At 44.5% G+C, this 21,299-nt stretch overlaps 2 protein-coding genes across 9 annotated transcripts; one reads left to right on the top strand and one right to left on the bottom strand.

Moving 5' to 3' along the window:
- Positions 1-715: 715 nt before the first annotated feature.
- Positions 716-14,925, bottom strand: TAF7L (TATA-box binding protein associated factor 7 like). 7 transcript variants are annotated; one of them, XM_082208374.1, is made up of 12 exons: positions 14,790-14,925; positions 11,241-11,309; positions 9,394-9,472; positions 7,700-7,830; positions 6,946-7,099; positions 6,521-6,580; positions 5,260-5,337; positions 4,299-4,415; positions 3,144-3,323; positions 2,882-2,994; positions 1,718-1,825; positions 716-1,428 (listed from the first exon to the last, which is right to left on the bottom strand). In XM_082208374.1, exons 2-12 carry the CDS (start codon positions 11,298-11,300, stop codon positions 1,384-1,386), a joined length of 1,125 nt encoding a protein of 374 aa, XP_082064500.1. In that variant the 5' UTR covers positions 11,301-11,309; positions 14,790-14,925; the 3' UTR covers positions 716-1,383. The 7 variants fall into 7 exon arrangements, with proteins under 7 accessions (XP_082064500.1, XP_082064499.1, XP_082064495.1 ...); XM_082208373.1 differs by having other exon boundaries at positions 7,700-7,833; XM_082208369.1 differs by lacking the exon at positions 14,790-14,925 and adding an exon at positions 10,268-10,341.
- LOC309524037 (magnesium transporter NIPA2-like) lies at positions 14,821-21,065 on the top strand. Of its 2 annotated transcripts, none has more exons than XM_082208376.1 (6): positions 14,821-14,961; positions 17,478-17,625; positions 17,793-17,849; positions 18,272-18,362; positions 18,466-18,626; positions 19,160-21,065. In XM_082208376.1, the coding sequence occupies exons 2-6, from the start codon at positions 17,487-17,489 to the stop codon at positions 19,795-19,797; spliced, it is 1,086 nt and encodes a 361-aa protein (XP_082064502.1). In that variant the 5' UTR covers positions 14,821-14,961; positions 17,478-17,486; the 3' UTR covers positions 19,798-21,065. The 2 variants fall into 2 exon arrangements, with proteins under 2 accessions (XP_082064502.1, XP_082064503.1); XM_082208377.1 differs by lacking the exon at positions 14,821-14,961 and adding an exon at positions 14,986-15,219.
- The last annotated feature ends 234 nt before the right edge of the window (positions 21,066-21,299 follow it).

Here is a 21,299-nt window from a genome sequence, read left to right on the forward strand (position 1 = left end):
AGAGCTGCCTGCAGTCCCGGGATCAGCGCACTTCTCCCCATCGTCAGCCCCACAAGCTCGGGGGACAGCGGGAAGGCAGACCTGGTTCTTCCAGCCCCGCACCTGGGGGGGGGGATTTTCTTTATTTCCCCCCAAAAAAATTAGGTGCGTCCTATGGGCCGGAGAGTCCTATAGGGCGCAAAATACGGTATACAAAATTAACAGATTGAGATAGCTAGCTTTCAAGTTTAGCAGTAGTTTTCTCATTTGTTTTATATGGCATCTATACAACAGAGGTGGAATGACCTGTGGACCTCCGGATGTTACTGGAATACAATTCCCATTATCTCTGACCACTGACCATACTGGCTGAGGGGAGCTGAGCTGAACATCTGGAGAATCACATGTTCATTTTGTTTTTAAAAGACACAACCCACACTGAGGTCAAGGGGCATAATATTACACTCACTCTCACTCTCTCTCTTTAAAATAACAGACAGTGATTAGATTGTGACTACAAATGGAATGATGCAGTGCGAAGTTGTGAAGGGACAGAGCATGAGCAGGAATGGGCAGAATACTTGATGATGATGATACCCATTACCTTCTGAACCTATTGTGTGTTGAAATTGTTTAGCCACAAGAATTAAAAAGCTATTCCTCTGGAGGGAAAAAGCTGGGATTAGCTTGTGTGTATCCAACCATCTTGAGGAAACTGTCCACATTACAAAAAATATGAGATCAATAAACATACATTTTTATTTGCTGTTATTTTGTAGGTAAACCTCTTACAGACAACACATGCCAGTATATGAAGAATGGGAACAGTGGTGTTTTCCTTCTCACAAGTCGCTTCTGCACTGTGCCCTAATAACTCTCTTCCAGGAAAGAAATACTCTTAGGAGCATACGCTTCTTTTTTAAAATAAAAAATAAAAACAAGAATGTTGCATGCTGGCTCAGCATAAAGTAAAATAATTATATTATTATTATTATTAATTATATTAAAAAATCATTATTTCTATGCAGCCTGTCTGGCTGGGTTGCCCCAGCCACTCTGGGTAGCTTCTAGCAAAATTGTAATAAATTTTAAGGACCAAGACTGTAATTAAGACTTTTCTATCTTCATCAGGAGACCGACCATGTGTGTGTGCTCGAGGGAACCAGTATCTTCCCCTCAAGTGATGGTACTTTCTGTCCACATGTCTGGTCCATTACCTGCAAAACGCCAGTCCCTTGTGCAAATAAAACATCAAAAACTGATAGGGATCTGCTTCCCAGCCATAGAACCAAATCCATCTAACACTGGTGAATTAAAAAGCCCCCCCCCAAAAAAAGGCAGGCAGTCTCTGGAGCTTTTCGGTTGGCATCACATCTGTACTGGCTTGGTGTGTCAAAGCCGGACTCATTTTTCCATAAGGGCTTCTAGCTGCTCTTGAAGAGAGGCCAGCTGAAGAGAAACAGAATGTAGAGAGACAAAATATGGTTAAGAGCTCTTAAGCCACACTACAAAGCACTTGCGGACAGTTCAGCTACTGGCAAGCATTTCACACTGTATTGTACCAGAGAGCACAGCATAATTTTTCTCAAATGATGAAAAGCTTTTCAAGTTCACAGTTGGGAAAATATGGTTCATTATCACATGGGGGAAAGACTTTAGCATTGCTTGTGGATTCACAATGCAGCTTGATTAACTGTACTGCCCTTTCCCCATTTGTCAGCCTTACAGACCACCTTACCTGCTGCTTCTCTAGCTCTTCCTGCTGTTTGAATTCATCCAGCACAGCTTGGAGGCGGGTCTGGAAAACAAGATGGGCGGGAAATGTGGCTGTTGCTCCTGTACTTTTCTAACAAAAGAACACAACACATATAGGTTTTCTTTTGCAAAGGGCAGTTTCATGCGCACAGCTGGGTCTTCAGCCTGCACTGACCTCCCACACAGACCAACCACAAAAAAGGCAACTGTGGCAAAATCGCAGGTTGTGCTGCTGCATAACCCAAGGGTGTGGATTTTCTCAAGCCACAGGTTAAGATGAAAACAGCACAGGGCTGTATTACTCTCCTTAAAACTTGGTTACCTATTCAGGTTCTTTCTCAAATTATTGTCTAGGAAGTGAGCCCTGATATACTAGGGTTATCTACCTGCTCCCCAAGATGAATCTGCTTTCTATGAGGTCAGTTTGTTGACCATCCTGTGTTCCTTTAGCCATGGATCTCCATGTTGATGGACTACAACGTCTATCATCCCCAACAATTACTTAAGTGGGGATTATGGGAACTGTAGTCAAACAATACCTGGAGACTCAAGGCTGAAGAATGCTGACATTCTAGTTCAGTACTGTCTACTACAGGAGTGTGTAAATATCATGCCAGGGGGTCAAATGTCACTCTCCAGGCTGCTCTATTTGGCCCACGGGAATCTCCCCAAGCCACACCCCTAAGGAGCCCTACTTCACAACCTCCCTTGCATGCTACTGTCTGGCTGGAATGCATCCTTGAACTCTGCCACTGCCCCCTAGTTGCTTGCATGGAAGACAGTGATGGACGTATACTGCACAAAAGTAAATCTGACATTTATTGTGCTACTCATCCCCAGAAAGCTGCCCATCTGGGAATGTGACACGTGGTGTGAAAAGTTTGCCCATCTCTTGTCTACCCCAACTGGAAGTGGTTCTCCAGAGTCTCAGGCAGAGACTCACCAACTGCAACCTAATTTATTTTTTAACTGGATATTCAGGGAACGAGCCTGGGACTTTCTGCAAATCATATACTCTACCACCATAGGGACTATTGTCTCTGCTGAACGAGATGCCTACTAGCTATAAACACCTGCCAAACTCAGCTGAGCTGAGCAGGCTTCTATTAGACTCTCTCTAGAGAAGGGGTGGTGATGCTGAATTCACCTTGAGGGCTAGGTTCTCAACTTTCATGATGAGATCTTCTTGGCGCTTTCTGCGGTCCTGGGTCTCCTGCAACTTGTCTTTCAGGTTGTCGATCTGCTTCTGGATTCCCATGGCTGGAAGACAGAGCAGATAACTTAGCACTTCCAGAAACAAGTCAAACAATCCTCTGCATATTCTGGCACAAGCCGAGTAAGGTCCTGATTCAAGTTGACCACCCCATCTACTGTACAGCCTCCCTCCCTGGGGGTCTCAGGCATCATACCTATCTGGTTGGACCCTTCATTTTCTTGCTGTTGCCCATCTGATTCATTCAGCTTGCACTGCAGTCTCCTCGCTAAGTCTTCTTCTGTGTCCATGATGTTCAGGTCATCCCTCTCCTCCTCATCACTGCTGGTACTGCTGACATCCTTAAACATCTCCCGGAGCTCAGCATGTTCAATCGCTTTGAAGCAACAAGGAAAAAGGGAAGAGTATAGTTTACAATATGCACAGTAAAAATTATCCTAGAAAAGTATTGCTAACCTTTTGGTTAGCATGATAACAAATAGCCTCCTTGACGCTGTTTTAATTTAAAGACCTCCAGCTTCCTTGCCAGGCCAGGTGAAATTCTTCTCTACCCCACTGGGTCAGAAATCTGTACCCAAAAGCTTCTGTCAATATATTTTGTACTTAGCCATCTGCATGAAAGCATCTAGAAATGTAAGCATCAGCAAGTTGGAATATGAATACAGGCAACTACATTATACTAGAGTTATTATTTGCTCAATTAGCTCAGGACTGTCCACTTTGAAAGGCAGTGTCTCTCTAGGAACTCAAGCAGAAAGGGGTCTTTCTCATCACTTGGTTCCCAATAATTTTAACTGGAGGTTATTATTATTATTTATTGAATTTATATACTGACACGGGTGGTGCTGTGGTCTAAACCACTGAGCCTAGGACTTGCCGATCAGAAGGTCAGCAGTTCGAATCCCCGTGATGGGGTGAGCTCCCGTTTCTCAGTCCCAGCTCCTGCCAACCTAGCAGTTCGAAAGCACATCAAAGTGCAAGTAGATAAATACGTACAGCTCCGACGGAAAGGTAAATGGTGTTTCCGTGCGCTGCTCTGGTTTCGCCAGAAGCAGCTTAGTCATGCTGGCCACATGACCCTGTTTGCCGACAAACGGTGGCTCCCTCGGCCAGTAAAGCAAGATGAGCGCCGCAGCCCCAGAGTCGTTCGCAACTGGATTTAACTGTCAGGGGTCCTTTACCTTTACCTACACCCAGGGGTCTCAGGGCAGATCACAGAATAAAACCAAGATATAAAACCACAAAATACCTATTAAGGTATCAGGGACTGAAACTTCAAACTCTGGCATATAAGATAAGATGATCTACAGCTCTTCCTTTAAGTTAGGGAGCTACTGAAGTTTGACAATACCTGCAGTACCATGGCTTGGTTTGTGTCCAGACATCCCAGGAGAAGAAATATCCAAGCTTGTGAGTGAACCATGGTTGTCAGGGTCTTTTGTTTCATCTTCGGCAATGACCTCCCAGCCTCAGAACAGGTACAGAAGAGTCAAGGAAAAACCAGTTCAATAGGGAGGCATCCTCTAGAAAAATGGAATCTGCGCTGCTAAATTGATGCTACAGCAATATTCTTCAGATGATTAGAAAACACTCTCCAGCTTTCCACTGAAGCACATTAATTGATGTCTACACCTGTTCCTTTTTGCACACACTGCTTTCCTGAACAGGTATGGTACAACGCAGTGGTGGCTGGTACCCACTGGAACTAGTCGGGCAGAAGGTAGGGAGACGAACAGTAGGTACAACCAGAGACAAGGATAGGTGGAGCCAATAACTCTGGTTCTGTTCCCACCCTCCTCCTTGCTGAGTTTTACAAGGGCAATACTGAGACTGAGAAAGAGGAAGCTGACAAGCAATTCCACTTTTCAGACTGGAGGAAAATAGCAAGGCAAGCAGATGTGGCCAGCTGAGGGCAGACTGAGGACAGTTAGCGAGGCAGTGCCCAAGGTGCCCTAATGGACTAGCCTCTGTAAGTGCCATGAATCCCAAGAAAGATGCCGCCAGGATATGTCTGCTCACATTCAGCCAGATGCAAGCAGACTCTTCCACTCTGGGTCTTTGCCATACTCAGAATTCTACTTGATCTGTACAAATGCAAAAAAGAACAACAGCCACCACCAGCTGGCCTAACCAGAGCAACATGCAGAAAGTCACAAGTGTGGGGGATGAGAGGAGACACACAATGCATGCGAGGGCAAGCATGCAAGATTGTGGGATACCTCTGCCCCCAAACATACATTCAGCACTTGTGTATTCAGGCAAGGATGGCAAACTGGTCTACATAAAGAGCAAACACTATAAAGAAAGGATACGGACTCCAACAGCTTCAGCATCTGTGCTCAGCAGGCGCTTCACTTCCTTTTCCACATCTGGAGACTCAATGTACTGGGCCAGAGAGGAAGAAAGAAAGAAAAACAATATTACGCACCCACAAGTTGGTTGTGCCTCAGCCCAAAGCGTCATTCCTACTGGATGCCACAGACACGCCTGCAACCTTTCTACCTCCATTTTCAAAGGCATTCCTGAGCCATCATGTAAGATTCCTGCTATTATTCCAAGCAAGTCACAACTTCTTCTCCGGAGGCCTTCAAATGGAGATGGGCGGAAAGGAGACTGGTCTACCAGCAGACCAGGGAGGACAATTTATGGCACATCACTTAGTGCTTCCTGATCGCTCAGATTCTCACAAACAATGCTGGATAAGTCAGGCCTTGGTCTGTTTCAGCAAAGGAACTTCTTATGGTTTTTAGATCTGCATATTCAGGATCATTTGGCACACTTTAGCACATAGCCTTCCCCATCACAGTGCCCCCCCCCCTCGCAACTCCCATCATCCCTGACCATTGGTAACCTGGGCTGGCAAGGATGGGAGTACAAGTTCAAAACATCTGGAGGGCACTGGGTTGGGGGAAGCTGCCTTAAAATACTCTATGCTGCTCTCTTATTTTATACACTGAAAAACATAAATCAGTGAATCATGGGAATTCCACTTGAAAAACAGCAACAACAAAACAGACCACACAAGACCGGTCAATCTGTTCCTGCTGACTGGATTACTACATTTTGTCAGTCAAGGACATGTGATTTCTCTTTGTTTGTTTTTGTTTTGTTTGTTTTTTAAGAAACCAGAATCACTTATAGTGGGATTTTTCCTATAAGAAAGAATGTTTGAAGCAATGTGCATCTTTAGAAACTGTGGCTGCTACTCATGAAGGCTGTATATTACCTCCAGTATCAGACACACACCTGCTTCTGAATACCAGTTGCTAGGAATCATAAATAAAAGCAGGCTATTGAGCTCAGGTCCTCCTTATGGGTTTAATTAACTATGGCTAGCTGTCAAATATACATTCATTGAAAGTTCTAGATGGAGACACAACTGTGCTGTTGCTGTGCTGTGCTCTGTTGTTGTCTTTCTTGTAAATGTAGCAATGAAATCATGCCAGACTGGTGAACATTTATCTGATTTGGTGGAACTTTTAGCCTGCTTCAGTTTGCACTGTGGTTGGCCTTCTGCCACAGCATGTATGAGCAACAATTCAAAGCTAACACCAAACAAGGAGATGCAACTCACCTTCTTCTTAGCTGTCTTCCTGAACCGCCTCTTCCTCACATTCTTCAGTGGGAGAGTAACTGGAACATCACAGCAAATTAATTACATGGGGCAAAAGGGAGAGCTGAAGGGCATTGTGACTTACTAAGGGAAAATGGATCTCTCCTTGAGCAGTGAGCTAGGTAGCCAAGATGAGAAGAGCCAATGGCAGCTCCCTGATTTGGAAGAAACCAAATCGATTTGGAAGAAACCAAATCGATTTGGAAGAAACCAAATCGATTTGGAAGAAACCAAGAGGGTGAGGGTGAATCTTGGTCATATTGTATTGGCAAACAATACTCCAACTCCTTGAGGATCAATGGAAGGGACTTTTCTGGAGGTAGAGTGGGAAGCGGGCACAAAGTCGAGTAAGGAAGGTGAAATGAAATATAGTTATTCTACTCACTGCCATGATTCCAGAGGAACTTCTTCTCTCTGTCTTTGTCTTTCTTCTTATTGGCCTTGACATCAGCACTTGAAGGAGTTTTAGCATCAGTAGTCGCTGGAGCTGGCTCTTCCTGAGTAGGGTATAGTTCACCATCCACAGTGCACACAAGCATCTAAATCCCCACAAAGAGAGGCAACTGTTATATGCAAGGTCAATGTCAGGGATTCGCACTGTTGGATACCTGAAGGCTCTAATAACATTCATATTACTATTATGCTGGTAATATTAAACTTTATTATCACACATTTTTGCACATTATTCTTCTTTATGGCTATGGATGTAGCCATCTGAAGTTTCAGTATGGTATAGGTTTGTTTAATATTTGTACATTCCTATTATTTTGGTATTTGAATTATTGAACTCATGGAGATAAGGGCCCCATCGAGATCATTGTGCCTGAAGGCTGACCAAAATCTGAAGCCAGCACTGGTTGGATATGAAAGCACTGGGGAGAAGAGGAGACAACCAACCATTTTGCCACCAACAGTATTTGGCACAAGCCTCTCCAAGACAGTTCAATTTTCTTGCTTTGGGAGAACAGCCAACTGTAAGGAATTTCTCACACTCAAAATTGGGTGTAGATGTTTTACATCGTGGAACATCCATAAAGAGCTTCTAGCATGGAAATGAGAGTGGGGCAAAATTGAGACTGTGTACAAGACACAGGGAGGACAGAGAAAGTCTGATATCCAGACCATGAAACAATACTTACTTGGCAAATATCTGCTGTCTTATAGAAAGTCTTCTTATCGATTGTTTTTAAACTCTCTGTGATACAAGGCAAGTCCACCAGCTTGGCGGCTAATGGGGCCCGGTCTACTCGCACAATCCCATGGCGGCCATCTGCTGCAGAGAGGAAAGTAGGCTTGCACTTGAAGATTCGTGGTATCTTATTAGCAATTCAAAACACAGTTCTGGCATGTTTAACATGTATGCATGTGCGCTACTTCATAAGAACCCTGCTGAATCAGACCAAAGGCATATCTAGCTCAGTTTCCTATTTGCCTCAATGGTCGCCCAGAGGACATGAGAGCAATAATCTCCTGCTTGTGTTCCTCATCAACCGGTATTCAGAAGCATACTGCTTCTGATATTGGAGGCAATGTACCCATCAGAACTAGCAGCCACCAGTAGCCATGAATTTGTCCAATTCCCTTTTAAAGTCATCCTAGCTGCTGGCCATCACTACATCTTGCGGTAGCAAATTACACAGTAACTATAAACTATTAACTACAAATTATGTGAAGAAGTTGTTCCTTTTGCCTGTCCTCTCAACATTTGGCTCCACTGGATGCCAAATTCTATGAGAGAGTGAGAAAAACTTCTCTGTGTCCGCATCATTTTATACAGGCATCCTCACACTAACAAGGGGGTTGCTTCCAGCCCCCTGCACACATAAGTGAAATCGTATAAAGCGTGGCGCACCCTCTAAACTCCCTCTCATACCAAAAATACTGTATCAAAAAATATGCACAACTAGAATTGACATTCTGGGGTCAGCTGGAGGTTGTGTGGGAAAGAGGCTGCTGCTCCTGAGCTACCCCACATGTCGGCTGTTAGACAAGGAGGCTAAGCAGCCAGAACAAAGCCCCACTGTGCTTCCGGTCTCTTCGGGGCTTCCTCTGCCCTCACTGGCATCGTCTTCAGGCTCCATAGAGGCTTTCCTCGTGAGCCAGCTCCCTCCTGCCATTTCTGGGTTTGGATTGAATTATTTAATTATTTCCCAGTCACGCATGAGTCGATCACACATAAGTTGGAGGACACCTATACATCTCAATCATGTTTTCCTTTATAACAAAAAAATAATAATAATACTGGCATACTGTGCAGAACTTTGATTACTGCAACATACAGTGATAACTTGCAAATGTGAATGGGTTATCATTAAAATAATGCTCATGTAACCTTAAGCACATAAGTCACCTACTGAATACTGAACAGCCAATCAAATCAAGTGATATTCATGCATGTGGAAACCAACATGGGGACGTGGGAACGTGGATTAGATATATTATCTTCCTGAAGTATAGATAGGAGAAAAGACCAGTTGTACTACCCCCATTTACAAAAAACTAATTCAACTTTTCCACTGTTTTTAGAGAGTGTGGAGGCATCAGTGGCAGAACAATCCCTCTCCCTCCCCAGCAATTTCATGTAGCCCCACCCAATAGCTTCCTAATGATTGGGCGTTCCAAACTGCAGGACCTGATGAATAGCTTAGGGTAATAAATGTGTAACAACAAAAGTCAAGTGTTCTAGATGATTAAGTTTTACTCAGACTAGACTCACTGAAATTAATAGGCCAAAGTTAGCCACGTCTATTCATTTCAGTGGGTCTACTCTGAGCAGGACTAGCACTGGATACAACTCCCAAGAAGTAAGAACTCATTGACCTGGTCCTCTTACCATGCAATTCTATGGTGAGCCTGTCCTTCAAGTTGACACTTCCAGACTGGACTGCCCTCCGCACAGTAGAAGCATGTTCCTGAAAAGGCAGAGTTTACAATAGAGTCATACCTCAAGTTGCGTTTGCTTCACGTTGCGTTTTTTCAGGTTACGAATGCGGCAAACCCGGACATGTTTACTTCCGGGTTTGCCGCTTCACGCATGTGCAGGAGCAATCTGTGCGCTTCACGCATGCGCAGGAGCGCTCTATTGCGTCACATGCAGGCACAGAAGTGACACTCTAACAGACTTTTCAGGGTGCGAATGGCACCCTGGAACGGATCGGGTCTGTAAGTAGAGGTACTGTCAGCATTTTCATCCCTCCCTTTGCAAGGATCACCAGATCATGTTTGTTTTACTTTCTGTCTAAAGGAGGGGGAGGAAGCTACTCTTCCAGACTTCCATCCCTAGCACTATGTGTCTTTTTCTTTCACCTGTCTAGAGACAAGATGGCAGTACGAGAGAGCTGTTTCTCTCATACATGTTTGTTCTTTTATTTGTTTAATTAGAAGAAATATATTAGATATGCAACAAAACCTCCACAGCTTTGCTCCCGTTACTCTGCTGCATTTCAGGTGCTCACATGAGCAAATGCGAGTCCACTGCACCAGGACCTATTCCTCGGGAATGCTGTGTTGATGTTCCTACGTTCCTGTGATTGGAAGGTCAGAGAAGGTGCTCCCGACACCCACCCCATGCAGGCACTGAAGACGTGGGCTGTACATGGGTGTACAGAAAGGTACCACTGTACCAACCCATATTCATGCCTCCAGCAATAGAATCAGGAAGCAAGCACAGAGCACTTTGAGGCTATTTATTGCAAAGGGTCTCTTACCGGAGGAAGTCTCAGTACAAACTGGCTCTCCAATTCATGGGGAGCATCATCTTTGTTCTTGCTCATCTTTTGTTCTTGTGTTTCAGGGAACAAGAAAAGAGAAAGCATGGTTACCTGTTGGCCTAAAAGTAGCTTCTCTCAACCTTTGTTATCCAACCACCTGTGTTGCTAATAGCCTCAAAGTAGCAGTACACCCAAGTGCATTCTGCTCAGAAGCACCTTATTTGAAGGAACTAGAGAACTTGCACCACACATGAAAAGCATATTCTGGACAATAAAGCCACAGATGCAACTGGCAGCTTAAGAAATAAAAGGCAAGATGGTAAAAGCAGAAGGGTTTGCCCACATAGCCACTATGGTCTCCATAATTTACTCTGAGCCGCAGTTTCAGTCATACGACAGGGCAAAACTCAACAGCTTTAAGATAAAGAGCAGAATCAAGCTAGCAAAGCTTCTCTCTTCTTCCCCACCCCATACTCTGAAAAAGTCATTCTTAGCTCTTTCAAATAAGGTGTGATCAGCAGTGTAGAAAATCAGATTTGACAATACACACAAGATCAAAGGAATGCAGGAATCATACAGTACAGTATAAGATTACTGTTTGAAGCATAAGGAGAATGCAGCCGTTGGGAGTAAAGATCCTGCCATTTATGAAGCACTGGGTGCTGGCCGGATGGCAAGTAAAAGTGGAGATTCCCTGCCACTGAACTAGTGACAGTAAAACCTTATATAAAGTTGGCAATGGATGCCACATGTGTAAAAGGCTACACATTTCACTGTCTCAAAACACAGCAGTTCATCAACATTTTTGCTCCAGTCCGCCCCCTGCATTCCCCTAATCACACTCCAAAGGCTTGCAGTCCTCTTTCGGATAATTTCAGAAAGGCAGAAGTAATATTTGCATTTAGAGCCTTCTTCTAGAAAGAACTACAGAGTCAACACCAGAGTATCATAAAATAAACAAATGCATTACTTGTAGATGCCATCTTTCCTCTTCTTGCTTCACGCAAACGTTTATAAAAACTTGTACCATTCAAAAAAACTAAACATAAATGCAGAAAACAACAGTTAAAAAAAAGAAAAGAAAAATGTCTGTAGATCAAACAATGCCTGCTACTAAAGTGAGATTAAATACATCAAATTGCTGTTTCTCTGTCCCCATGAATGAGATTCTATAACAACAACAACAACAACAATAATAATAATAATTCCCTTGAACTCTTCCCCTGAACTCTTCCCCATCCCACATAACCTCTCTCTCTATAGCTGAGGATCAGCTAATCTGCAGGCAATAATTTGTTTACCTATAGCAAGGGTAGCCCAACATGGTTCTTTCCAGGTATTGAAGACTACAACTCCCAGCATCCCTGACCATTGGCATCTGTCTAGGTTGGATTAGAATTGAATGTTATGAATCCAGATGTTATGGACTTCAAATTCCCAGACAGCATGATAATGGGCAAGGGTGATGAAGTTGTTATCTTAAAATATCTGGATGGCACTATGGTTGCCATACTTACCATAGAAGAGTTTGGAGAAGAAGAGTTTGGATTTGATATCCCGCCTTTCACTCCCTTTAAGGAGTCTCAAAGCGGCTAACATTCTCCTTTCCCTTCCTCCCCCACAACAAACACTCTGTGAGGTGCATGGGGCTGAGAGACTTCAAAGAAGTGTGACTGGCCCAAGGTAGTATATTTTCTTTTAATTGTCAAATAATTCTGTGTACATTGTGGCAGCCTTTGGCTATGTGCAATAAAACTGACTGACTGGCCCAAGGTCACCCAGCAGCTGCATGTGGAGGAGCAGAGACCCAGTTCCCCAGATAATGAGACTACCGCTCTTAACCACTACACCATACTGGCAAAAAGGCAAAAAAGTTCAGAAATCAGATTATCCTCAGCTTTTTTAGTGGTTACCAGTATGAAACTTTCATACGTTGACTCCAAAACGAAGCATTTTTTAAGGACCATAGATAGGGCACAACCAAAGAAATAATGACATGTATGTTGAATAATAGTTAGTATTAGTATTTTGAAAAATAATTGGAACATTCAAAGCACTTAGTATGCAGTATCTTACTGCAACAAATCTGCAAAGTCAGTCATTCTCCTTACACATCAGGTGAGCGAAGAGGCTGAGGCTGATTAAGAATCTGGATTGTAGTTCAATCTCTGAGCCATTACACAATAACTGCTTTTTTGTGTGGAAAGAATGCTTTGCAAGACTATCCAATGGCTGTATCAGAGATGAATTAAATCAGGATAGCTGGAAACCATATTATTTTAAACTGGGGAGGGGAAACAGACTTTACTTGAATGAAAACATCATTGAGTACTACAGGTACAAGACCAAATCCTTGCATTGTGCATGGATCTGGTTGAATAATGTCTTATACAAAGTCAGATGATCAAACCATCTAGATCATTGGTCTTCAACTGGTGGGTTGGGACCCACTAGTGAATTGCTGCATTTTCCAAGGTGGGTCACAACAGGAGCATTACCACCATGCAAATATATGGTAAAAAATAAGAAATGGGTCCACAGATGCAAATTTGGATTGAAGGTGGGCCCTGGATCTGAAAAGGCTGAAGATACTTGATCTAGACCAAAGCTGCTACCCTAAGTGTTAGTTTTCCATGCTGATACAGGAAGTGCCAGAGGCTGGACTGGGGACCTTCTCCATACAAAGCATGGAGCTTTCACCATCAAAGCTGATTTAAAATTGCGCCCAGTTTAAGTGTATTAAAATGTATCATTTAACCACCTTACTTACACATACAACAGGGCATTTAAATGATACTAAAAGCTACCAACTTGGAATGGCTTTAAGAAAGAATTGGTCCCATTTTGCATGAATTTATCTTATCAGTGGCAACTAGTCACAATGTTTACATTCTTCCTCCACTGTCAGAGCCAACAGGCCTCTAAATACCAACTGCATGAAATCACAAGTGAGGGGAGTGCTGTTGCATTCAGATCCTGCTTGCAGATTTACCCACAGGCATCTACTACTGAGAACAGGATGGAGGATTAGATGGACTTTTGGTCTGTTGCAGAAAGTCTCTTTTAAGTTCTTCGTTTTATTTTTTTTAATTAGTACACAAACTCTGCTTCAATTTATATTGTGTGAAACCCGCAAGCAGGACCCAAGCATGAGAGCACATCTCCCCTCCTGCAGTTTCCAGCAATTGGCATTCTGAAGCAATACCGCCTCTGGTTTTGGAGATCATCATGGCTAGCATCCATGAATAGTCATGCCCTCCATGAATTTGTCTAATCCTCTTTTAAAGCCATCCAGTTTGGTGGCCATTTCAGCCTCCTGTAGAAGTGAGTACCATGGCTTAACCATGCACCCCACGTTCTGAAGAAGAAGAAGAGTTTGGATTTGATATCCCGCTTTGTCAGTACCCGAAGGAGTCTCAAAGCGGCTAACATTCTCCTTTCCCTTCCTCCCCCACAACAAACGCCCTGTGAGGTGAGTGGGACTGAGAGACCTCAAAGAAGTGTGACTGGCCCAAGGTCATCCAGCAGCTGCAGGTGGAGGAGCGGGGAAGTGAACCCGGTTCACCAGATTACAAGTCTACTGCTCTTAACCACTACACCACACTGGTTCTGCTGGGGGGGGGAGCTCTCCAATGTGGAGGCAACAGGTGTGGATAATCAAGGAAGAGTTCTGAGTTGGGGAAGAGATAGAAAGGAAGGAGAACTGTTGCAGGGTTGGGGAATCTCTTTCCAATGCTTTCTTGGGGGTGCCATTTAGGGTTGGGGGCATCGACGAAACTAAGGTGGTGCGGCAGAGAATAACTGTGGGTTTGGAGAAAAAGAGCAACTCTTGGGGGCGGTTCTCTCCTACACCTCCTTGGTAGGAGGCTGCCTGGGGCTCGGGGCCACTGCAAAGTGGGGGAAGGAAGAATTCCGAGCTGCAGGAAGGAAAGGGGGGGACCTGGGTTGTGGGGGCTGCTTTAGTGCTGGGATATCTCTTTCCATATGCTCTTGATGGTGCTCATTAGGGTTATGGGGGGGGGGCGTTGAAGCAGACAGGGGATAGCAGTGGGCCTGTGGAGAAGAGTAAGGAACGAGTCTTGGGGTGCTGTTTAGGGTGCAGGCTCCCAGACTCACCGTGTGTCCCTATTTTCAAAGGACAGCCTTCTGACTGTCCTCCCGGGGGGCGCCTCCCCCACCCCACCCCCCACCCTGGTTTCTGGATCTGAGCCCAGAATATCCCATATCATCATTATGGGATAGGGGGCGCTCCTATTTTCATCGGAGGTGTTCCGAAGGTATGGGGAGCCCTGAAGGTGGTTTTTCCCCCCCTTTGGGGGTGGGGGTGGGGTGAGACAGCGCGGAGAGAGAGAAAGTGGAAAAGTCCCGAGAAATGAAAGGAAGGGTCTAGGGAGGGATCGGGGGCCGGCAGAGGCCTCGGTGAGCTGGGCTTGGGAGCAGCAGTGCTCAGGTGAGGCCTGTCCCCCCCCCGGGGGGGGCGCCTCGCCCACCCCCTCTTCCCCAGTCACCAGTCACTCACCGGCAGCCGGCAGCCCAGTATGCCAAAGGTGGCCAGCCCTGCCCCGCCCCGGAAGCTACGGAAGCGGAACAGGCGGCCACGGGGCGGAGGAGGAGGCGGAGAGAGGAAGGGACCCCGCGGGAGGCCTGCCGGCAGCTGCTCCTGACAGGGAAGAGACCGACGGCAGCAACAGGTACCGGCGCGCCCCACCCCACCCCGCCCGCCGCCCTTAGACAGGCCTCGACCTCCCCGCTCGCCTAGGGGGGGCCCTCGCTCTCAGGGGAACCGCGGAAAGCTTCCTTTCAAAAATCCGGATTAATAATTCCGGAGTGGCCTTGGTTCCTTTTAATCTTACTTTACCTGTAATTCCCCCCCAAAAAAAAAAAAAAATTAGGGACGGGTGTTACTTGGCTGGGGAAACAGAAGGGGAGTGACTGCTTTTCCGCCCAAAGTAATTGTTTGTTTAATGTTCTATGTTACCTTGGTGGTTTGTGGTTGGCGGGGGTGCGCGTGTATCTAAAGTAAAATTTGCCGCCTATTTACTCCGGAGCTTTCAAGGCAGCCTACGAAACAGCTAAGAGTATATGGGTATATGGATACTTACTGGCATTTTGTATTATTTGTGTTTAAATGCAAAAACGCAGGTTGAGTTTGCTGCTCCAGGCAACCTGTTTATTGAACATTCATCCTGGTTGGTTTGTGGAGATGTTGTTTAATGTCCAGCTATTTCCACCGCCCCCCTCCCAAGTTTCCAGTGAATTTATATCCCAAAAGTTCCGGGCTTGGGGCTTTTTGTTTTAAGTGGGTGCCAAACCAACTTTTAATTGTGCAACTCAAATTTTTTAATATGTGTTTGACGCAACTCCAGATCTCCAGAGAGTCACAGCCAACACCCAAAATTCTGCTAGCTTACAAACGCCCAAAAGTTAGCTGAGTCTTGGTCTCAAACACAGACACCTAAGTATTACAACATCACCTCGAAGGGAGAGGGGGATAAATATAGGCCCTTTTTCAGGTACAGTGGTACCTCTGGATGCCAACGGGATCCATTCTGGAGTCCCGTTCGCATCCTGAGAAGAACATAACATGAGATTGCGCGAGTCGCGTTTTACCGCTTCTGTGCTTGCGCATGACGTCATTTTGAGCGTCTGCACATGCGTGAGCGGTGAAACCCGGAAGTAACACACTCCGTTACTTCCAGGTCACTGCAGAGTGCAACCCGAAAATACTTAACCTAAAGCTACTTCAACCTGAGTTATGACTGTATTCACTTGCCATTCAAAAGACTTATGGAAGATCATTAACAAGTAGTTCCAACATCACCTGTAGTACAAGAGAGGTAAATAGTCCCTATAAGGTTCCATATCCTTCCCGTGACAGGTACGGTCGACAGACAATTTGTGAGAGTGCAAGCTCTCCATGTTTCTTGTATCGTCTGCTTTTTGTTTGAAATACTTTAAGATTTTGGCCTGCTTTTTCCTTGGGGGGCGTTTCTGCAGCTTGTGTAAGAGAAATTCCCAGTTCCTTATAACTCTGTCTTGTGAGTACCATCCCCGGACTAGATTTGGGTTACTTTGTCCCGTCAGTATATTTGAGGGCTTTGTTTGAAAGAAACCCGGAGCGTTGTAATTACAGTGGTGCCTCGCAAGACGAAATTAATTCGTTCCGCAAGTTTTGCCGTCTAGCGAATTTTTCGTCTTGCGAAGCACGGTTTTAACGGTTTAACAAAGTCGAGAGACGTTTTCGTCTTGCGAAGCAAGCCCATAGGGGAATTCGTCTTGCGAGGCAAATCGAAAATGAAAAAACCTTTCGTCTAGCGAGTTTTTTGTCTTGCGAGGCATTCATCTTGCGAGGTACCACTGTAGCCTCAAATAGTTTTAGATAACTTCAAGGAGTTTTGGATGGCTTCAGCAGGATTTCAGAGGGGCTTTAGAAGAGCCTCAAAGGAAGGGAGGGTGTTTAAAATGCTGTCTGGTGACTCCTGGAGTCCTTATCTGGCTGGGATATACAGTGGTACCTCAGGTTACATACGCTTCAGGTTACAGACTCCGCTAACACAGAAATAGTGCTTCAGGTTAAGAACTTTGCTTCAGGATGAGAACAGAAATCGTGCTCCAGCAGCGTGGCAGCAGCGGGAGGCCCCATTAGCTAAAGTGGTGTTTCAGGTTAAGAACAGTTTCAGGTTAAGTACAGACCTCCGGAATTAATTAAGTACTTAACCCGAGGTACCACTGTAAGCTTGTTTTCTGGGAGTGTGTCTTTTCCCCCGTGTTTTTAAAAGCTCCTACTCACTCTGCTGGTGCTCACAGGAGACTTGCTTCAGGCACCATCTTCTTTCTCCCCCCACCCCCATAAGATTATGATTATACCAGTATACCCCAAGAGTATTTGAGGCCTGGAGAAAAACAATCCCTTTTTCCTTCTGTCAAAAGTAGCAAAGGGAGGCTAGTTATGCTTACCCTATTAGTGAACATTGGACCACTTCACAGAAAAATCACTTCTACTCAAAGGACATTGTGTCCATTGGAAGCATGTAGGTAGAACATGAGTTGCTTGTATGACAGAATACTTATTTAGTGAACTTTTCATAGGATGTAACCTGCCAGTGTTGCATCACTGTATTTTTGGCTTCCTGCTATTGCAGATTCAACATGGCTGTTCTTCTGGAACAGACATTTACACTCTGATCTTTCTCTCTCAAAACTTGAGGTGATTGAAATGGAGGACTCAGTGGGACGTTACGACTTCTACATTGGACTGGGCCTGGCTCTCAGCTCTAGCCTGTTCATTGGAGGAAGTTTTATCCTAAAGAAGAAGGGACTTCTCAAGCTAAGTAGCAGAGGTGCTGTCAGAGCAGGTAATGATATTGAATAGGAGCTCACAGAGTTACCATGACATCTGTTGTGGATGGGGAAAATCCCAGAAACCAGGCTGTCCGTGCTTCTTAAGAGTTTGAAAAAGTTTTCCAGGCCAGCTTATGTTTTCATTTAAACTTCACCTTTGGTTTCTTTTCTCTCTTCACAGGTCTAGGGGGTCATGCATATCTGAAGGAATGGATGTGGTGGGCAGGGCTACTAACTAGTAAGTACTTCCATGCAAGATTTTACCATCTTCACCTACATTTCAACAACTTGAATTATTCCCTTTGCCTTCTTACATGACCTCCAATAGCTCCCAATGAGTTCCTTGGTATAAGGAGCTTTATAATAAAGCAGCCTTGCAAATTAAACCACCAGAGTGGCTGGGGCATCTACAGATGGATGGGGTACATCATCATCATCATCATCACTATTATTTAAAATCATTACTAGCCTGCCTAATAACCTAGTCATTTGTAGATTACTGACAGGAAGTGGAGGGAATAATGTTGAATTAAGAAGACTTCTCTTGCTGGTCACCTGATTTTCTCACCCACCATGAGGGTAAGAAAGGAAGCTGAAATTTGCTCTTTGCTAACCTTTTTTTTTTTTTTTTTTGCCAATGGCAAACTGCTTCTCTTGCAGTGGGAATTGGAGAAGCTGCCAACTTTGCTGCATATGCTTTTGCCCCTGCAACACTGGTCACTCCTCTAGGAGCGCTAAGTGTTTTATTCAGGTAAGTACAACATGATCAGATGTTTCCCAATCCCTAAGCCCTTTTCTGGAAATAAACATGCCAGTCTCAGGTCCTTTCTCAACACAGTTGTATCTTCCAATAGTGCAGTTTTAGCCTCCTACTTCCTGAACGAGCACCTAAACATCCATGGGAAGATCGGCTGTATCCTTAGCATTTTAGGCTCCACTGTGATGGTCATCCATGCCCCACAGGAGGAAGAGGTCTCCAGCCTGGAGTCAATGGCAGAGAAACTAAAGGATCCAGGTATTAACTGCCCCTCTTCATTTACCTATTGTATGTATACCAACAGAATACCATTTTGGGTGAGGGGGACTTGACAGAAATTGAGTGCTTTCCTTAATTTCATTGAATGAAAACTCATGTTGATAATCAGTAACCTGTGAGTGAATAATTTTTATAGGACCTATTTTATTCTTTATTCCCCCACCAATGACATTTAGTTGGCTTTGAACCATAACAGTGTCATAAGAATTCTAAAGCACACTGTGCGCTGAAAAACTGTACAAGCAACTGAAGGAGGAAGCAACTGGGTTCTAGTCAAACCCAGTGCAAAAAAATTGATAAGCTGGGGGCTATGTGTCTTATCCTTTGAGCCACTATCTAATCTCTGCTGCTTATACTTTTTCCTCTATGTATTTTACTCACCAGATTCTACTAATTGAATCTAGCTTGTGCACTCATTGATCTGAACAAAACCGTCTACATCCTGCAGAAGTAAGCTACACCTAAAAGATTCATGTTGTCCTTAACAATTTCTCCTCTCTCCTCCTCCACAGGATTTATAGTGTTTGCTGTGTGCATGCTGGTGAGTTCAGCTCTTCTCATCTTCGTGGCTGGGCCTCGCTATGGACATAGCAACGTCTTAGTGTATGTTTTGATCTGCTCTGCCATTGGTTCGCTCTCTGTCTCGTCTGCGAAAGGCTTGGGTATTGCCCTGAAAGAACTGTTTGCTGGGAAGCCTGTCTGGAAGGAACCGTTGAGCTATTTGCTTTTTATTTGCCTTGTGATCTCCATCACCATCCAGATCAACTACCTGAACAAGGCCTTGGATATCTTCAACACATCTGTAGTCACCCCCATCTATTACGTCCTCTTCACCACATCAGTTATGACTTGCTCTGCCATTCTCTTCAAGGAGTGGCAGCATCTGGTTCTGATGCACATCATTGGCACCATCAGTGGCTTCCTCACCATTGTCCTTGGCATCTTCCTACTGCATTCTTTCAGAGACATCCCCTTCACTGCAGACCTGCTGCCTCTTTTCCTGAAGGATAACCAAACAAATGTGCGAGCCGCTTCTTGGAGAAAGGGGGGCAAGCATCAGTCCTGTCTTCACCAGCCCCTTTTGGACTCTGAGGACACCCACAAAGAGGGGACAGAGAAAGCAGAGGAGCAATATGGCCAAAGTTTATGAAAGCTAGCACATTATACATAGCCTTTTGGCTTAAAAAAAGATATATCCCAATCCATTTTCCATGTTCCAAAGAGCTTCTTAAGACTGCTGCTGTTTTCCACCAGAAAAGTTGAATCAGATTCTAATAAGCAACACTGAACTATTTGAAATGCTTTTATGTGCGAGTCCTTTCACTGGTAACATACTTGAACCAAATTAGAGACCCAATCAGGTCAAGCTAGAGCTCAGCAAGTGGCAGCCCTAGAGCTGAACTTGCTGTCGCCTGCATTCCTTCCCGTGCATCCAGAAGTGATGTGGAGGACAAGAAAGAAAACCAGGGACAAAAATATGTGCACCTGGGGGGTTTTGGACCAGCCCCAACACAAAAAACGAGTTTCAAAAGTAATGGGTGATGTGGCATTGGTAAGGAGGGTGTGAATTGCTCAGGGGGTGTTGCAGAGTAAGCAGAAGCAAAATACTTCAGTCTTCTAGTTAGAGGTAGGAATGCACAGCAGAATTTCTCTTTCTCTTGTAATCTGCTGAAGGTAACTCAAATCTCGGGGAATGGGAAAAGTAGAAAAATATGTGTATGACCCAGAGGACTAGTATGTGGACAAACAAGCGTGTGCAAGAGAGGAGAGTTTCTCCCTGTGTTTTCTTCCTCTGGGTCATTTTAAAGAACACAGATTAAGGGAAGACACATGAGAACACAAGGACAAGCTGGCATGGACAGCAGACCACTTGGGTTATGGAAAAGCTTGGCTCTATCATGTAAAGTGCCCCACTGATAAAACAAGGATATAAGCAATGAGTTCAGCTCTTGAATGAGCTCTACATTGCTGTACTTCAGAATCAGAATGCACAGAAGTTCTGTAAAACGTAACTGTTTTAACTCAGTATGCAACTCTCTTATGAGAATGCAGCTGCTACTCTGTTTACATGCCTGATCTTAATAACAGTGCTCTACCACTTTCTGAATGTAAGGACAGTGCATTTTAAGTGACTTAAAAATTAACTTCTCTTTAAAGTATTATCGGGGGTTCTACGTCTCTTGGGTACCTTTGCAAACCAGAGAACCTGTTGTAAGACACACACAAGCACATATTCTGTTGGCTACGATAGAATGCTTATTTCTCATTTCAGTGGGGGAAGAGGAGAACAAGAGGGCACTGGTTGTCAGGGAAGCCCAGTGCCACAGGGGCTGTGTTGATGATCACTTAATGTTGATGATGTATTAAGGTTGACAGTTAATTTATTTCAAATAAATGTTACTTTTCTTTGTACAGCCATTAACAGTGTTGCAGAGTTAATAACATTTTTAAAAAACAACAACCCTAAACTTTCTCTTTTAAAAAAACAAAACTTATTTGAACTTCTTGATAGCTGAATTATACCAATTCAGTTCAATTCAACCTTTTAGCCATTTCCAGCCTTCACCCATGGTGGCTTTTCAAGCAAGCAGTTCTCTTGGTGAAAAACTGAGTGAATTTCCAAATCACACTCTGGCCCTTCACCCATGCTTA

The sequence above is a fragment of the Podarcis vaucheri genome (genome assembly GCF_965113315.1).
Source record: "Podarcis vaucheri genome assembly, chromosome: Z".
NCBI classification, from domain to species: Eukaryota; Metazoa; Chordata; class Lepidosauria; order Squamata; family Lacertidae; genus Podarcis; species Podarcis vaucheri.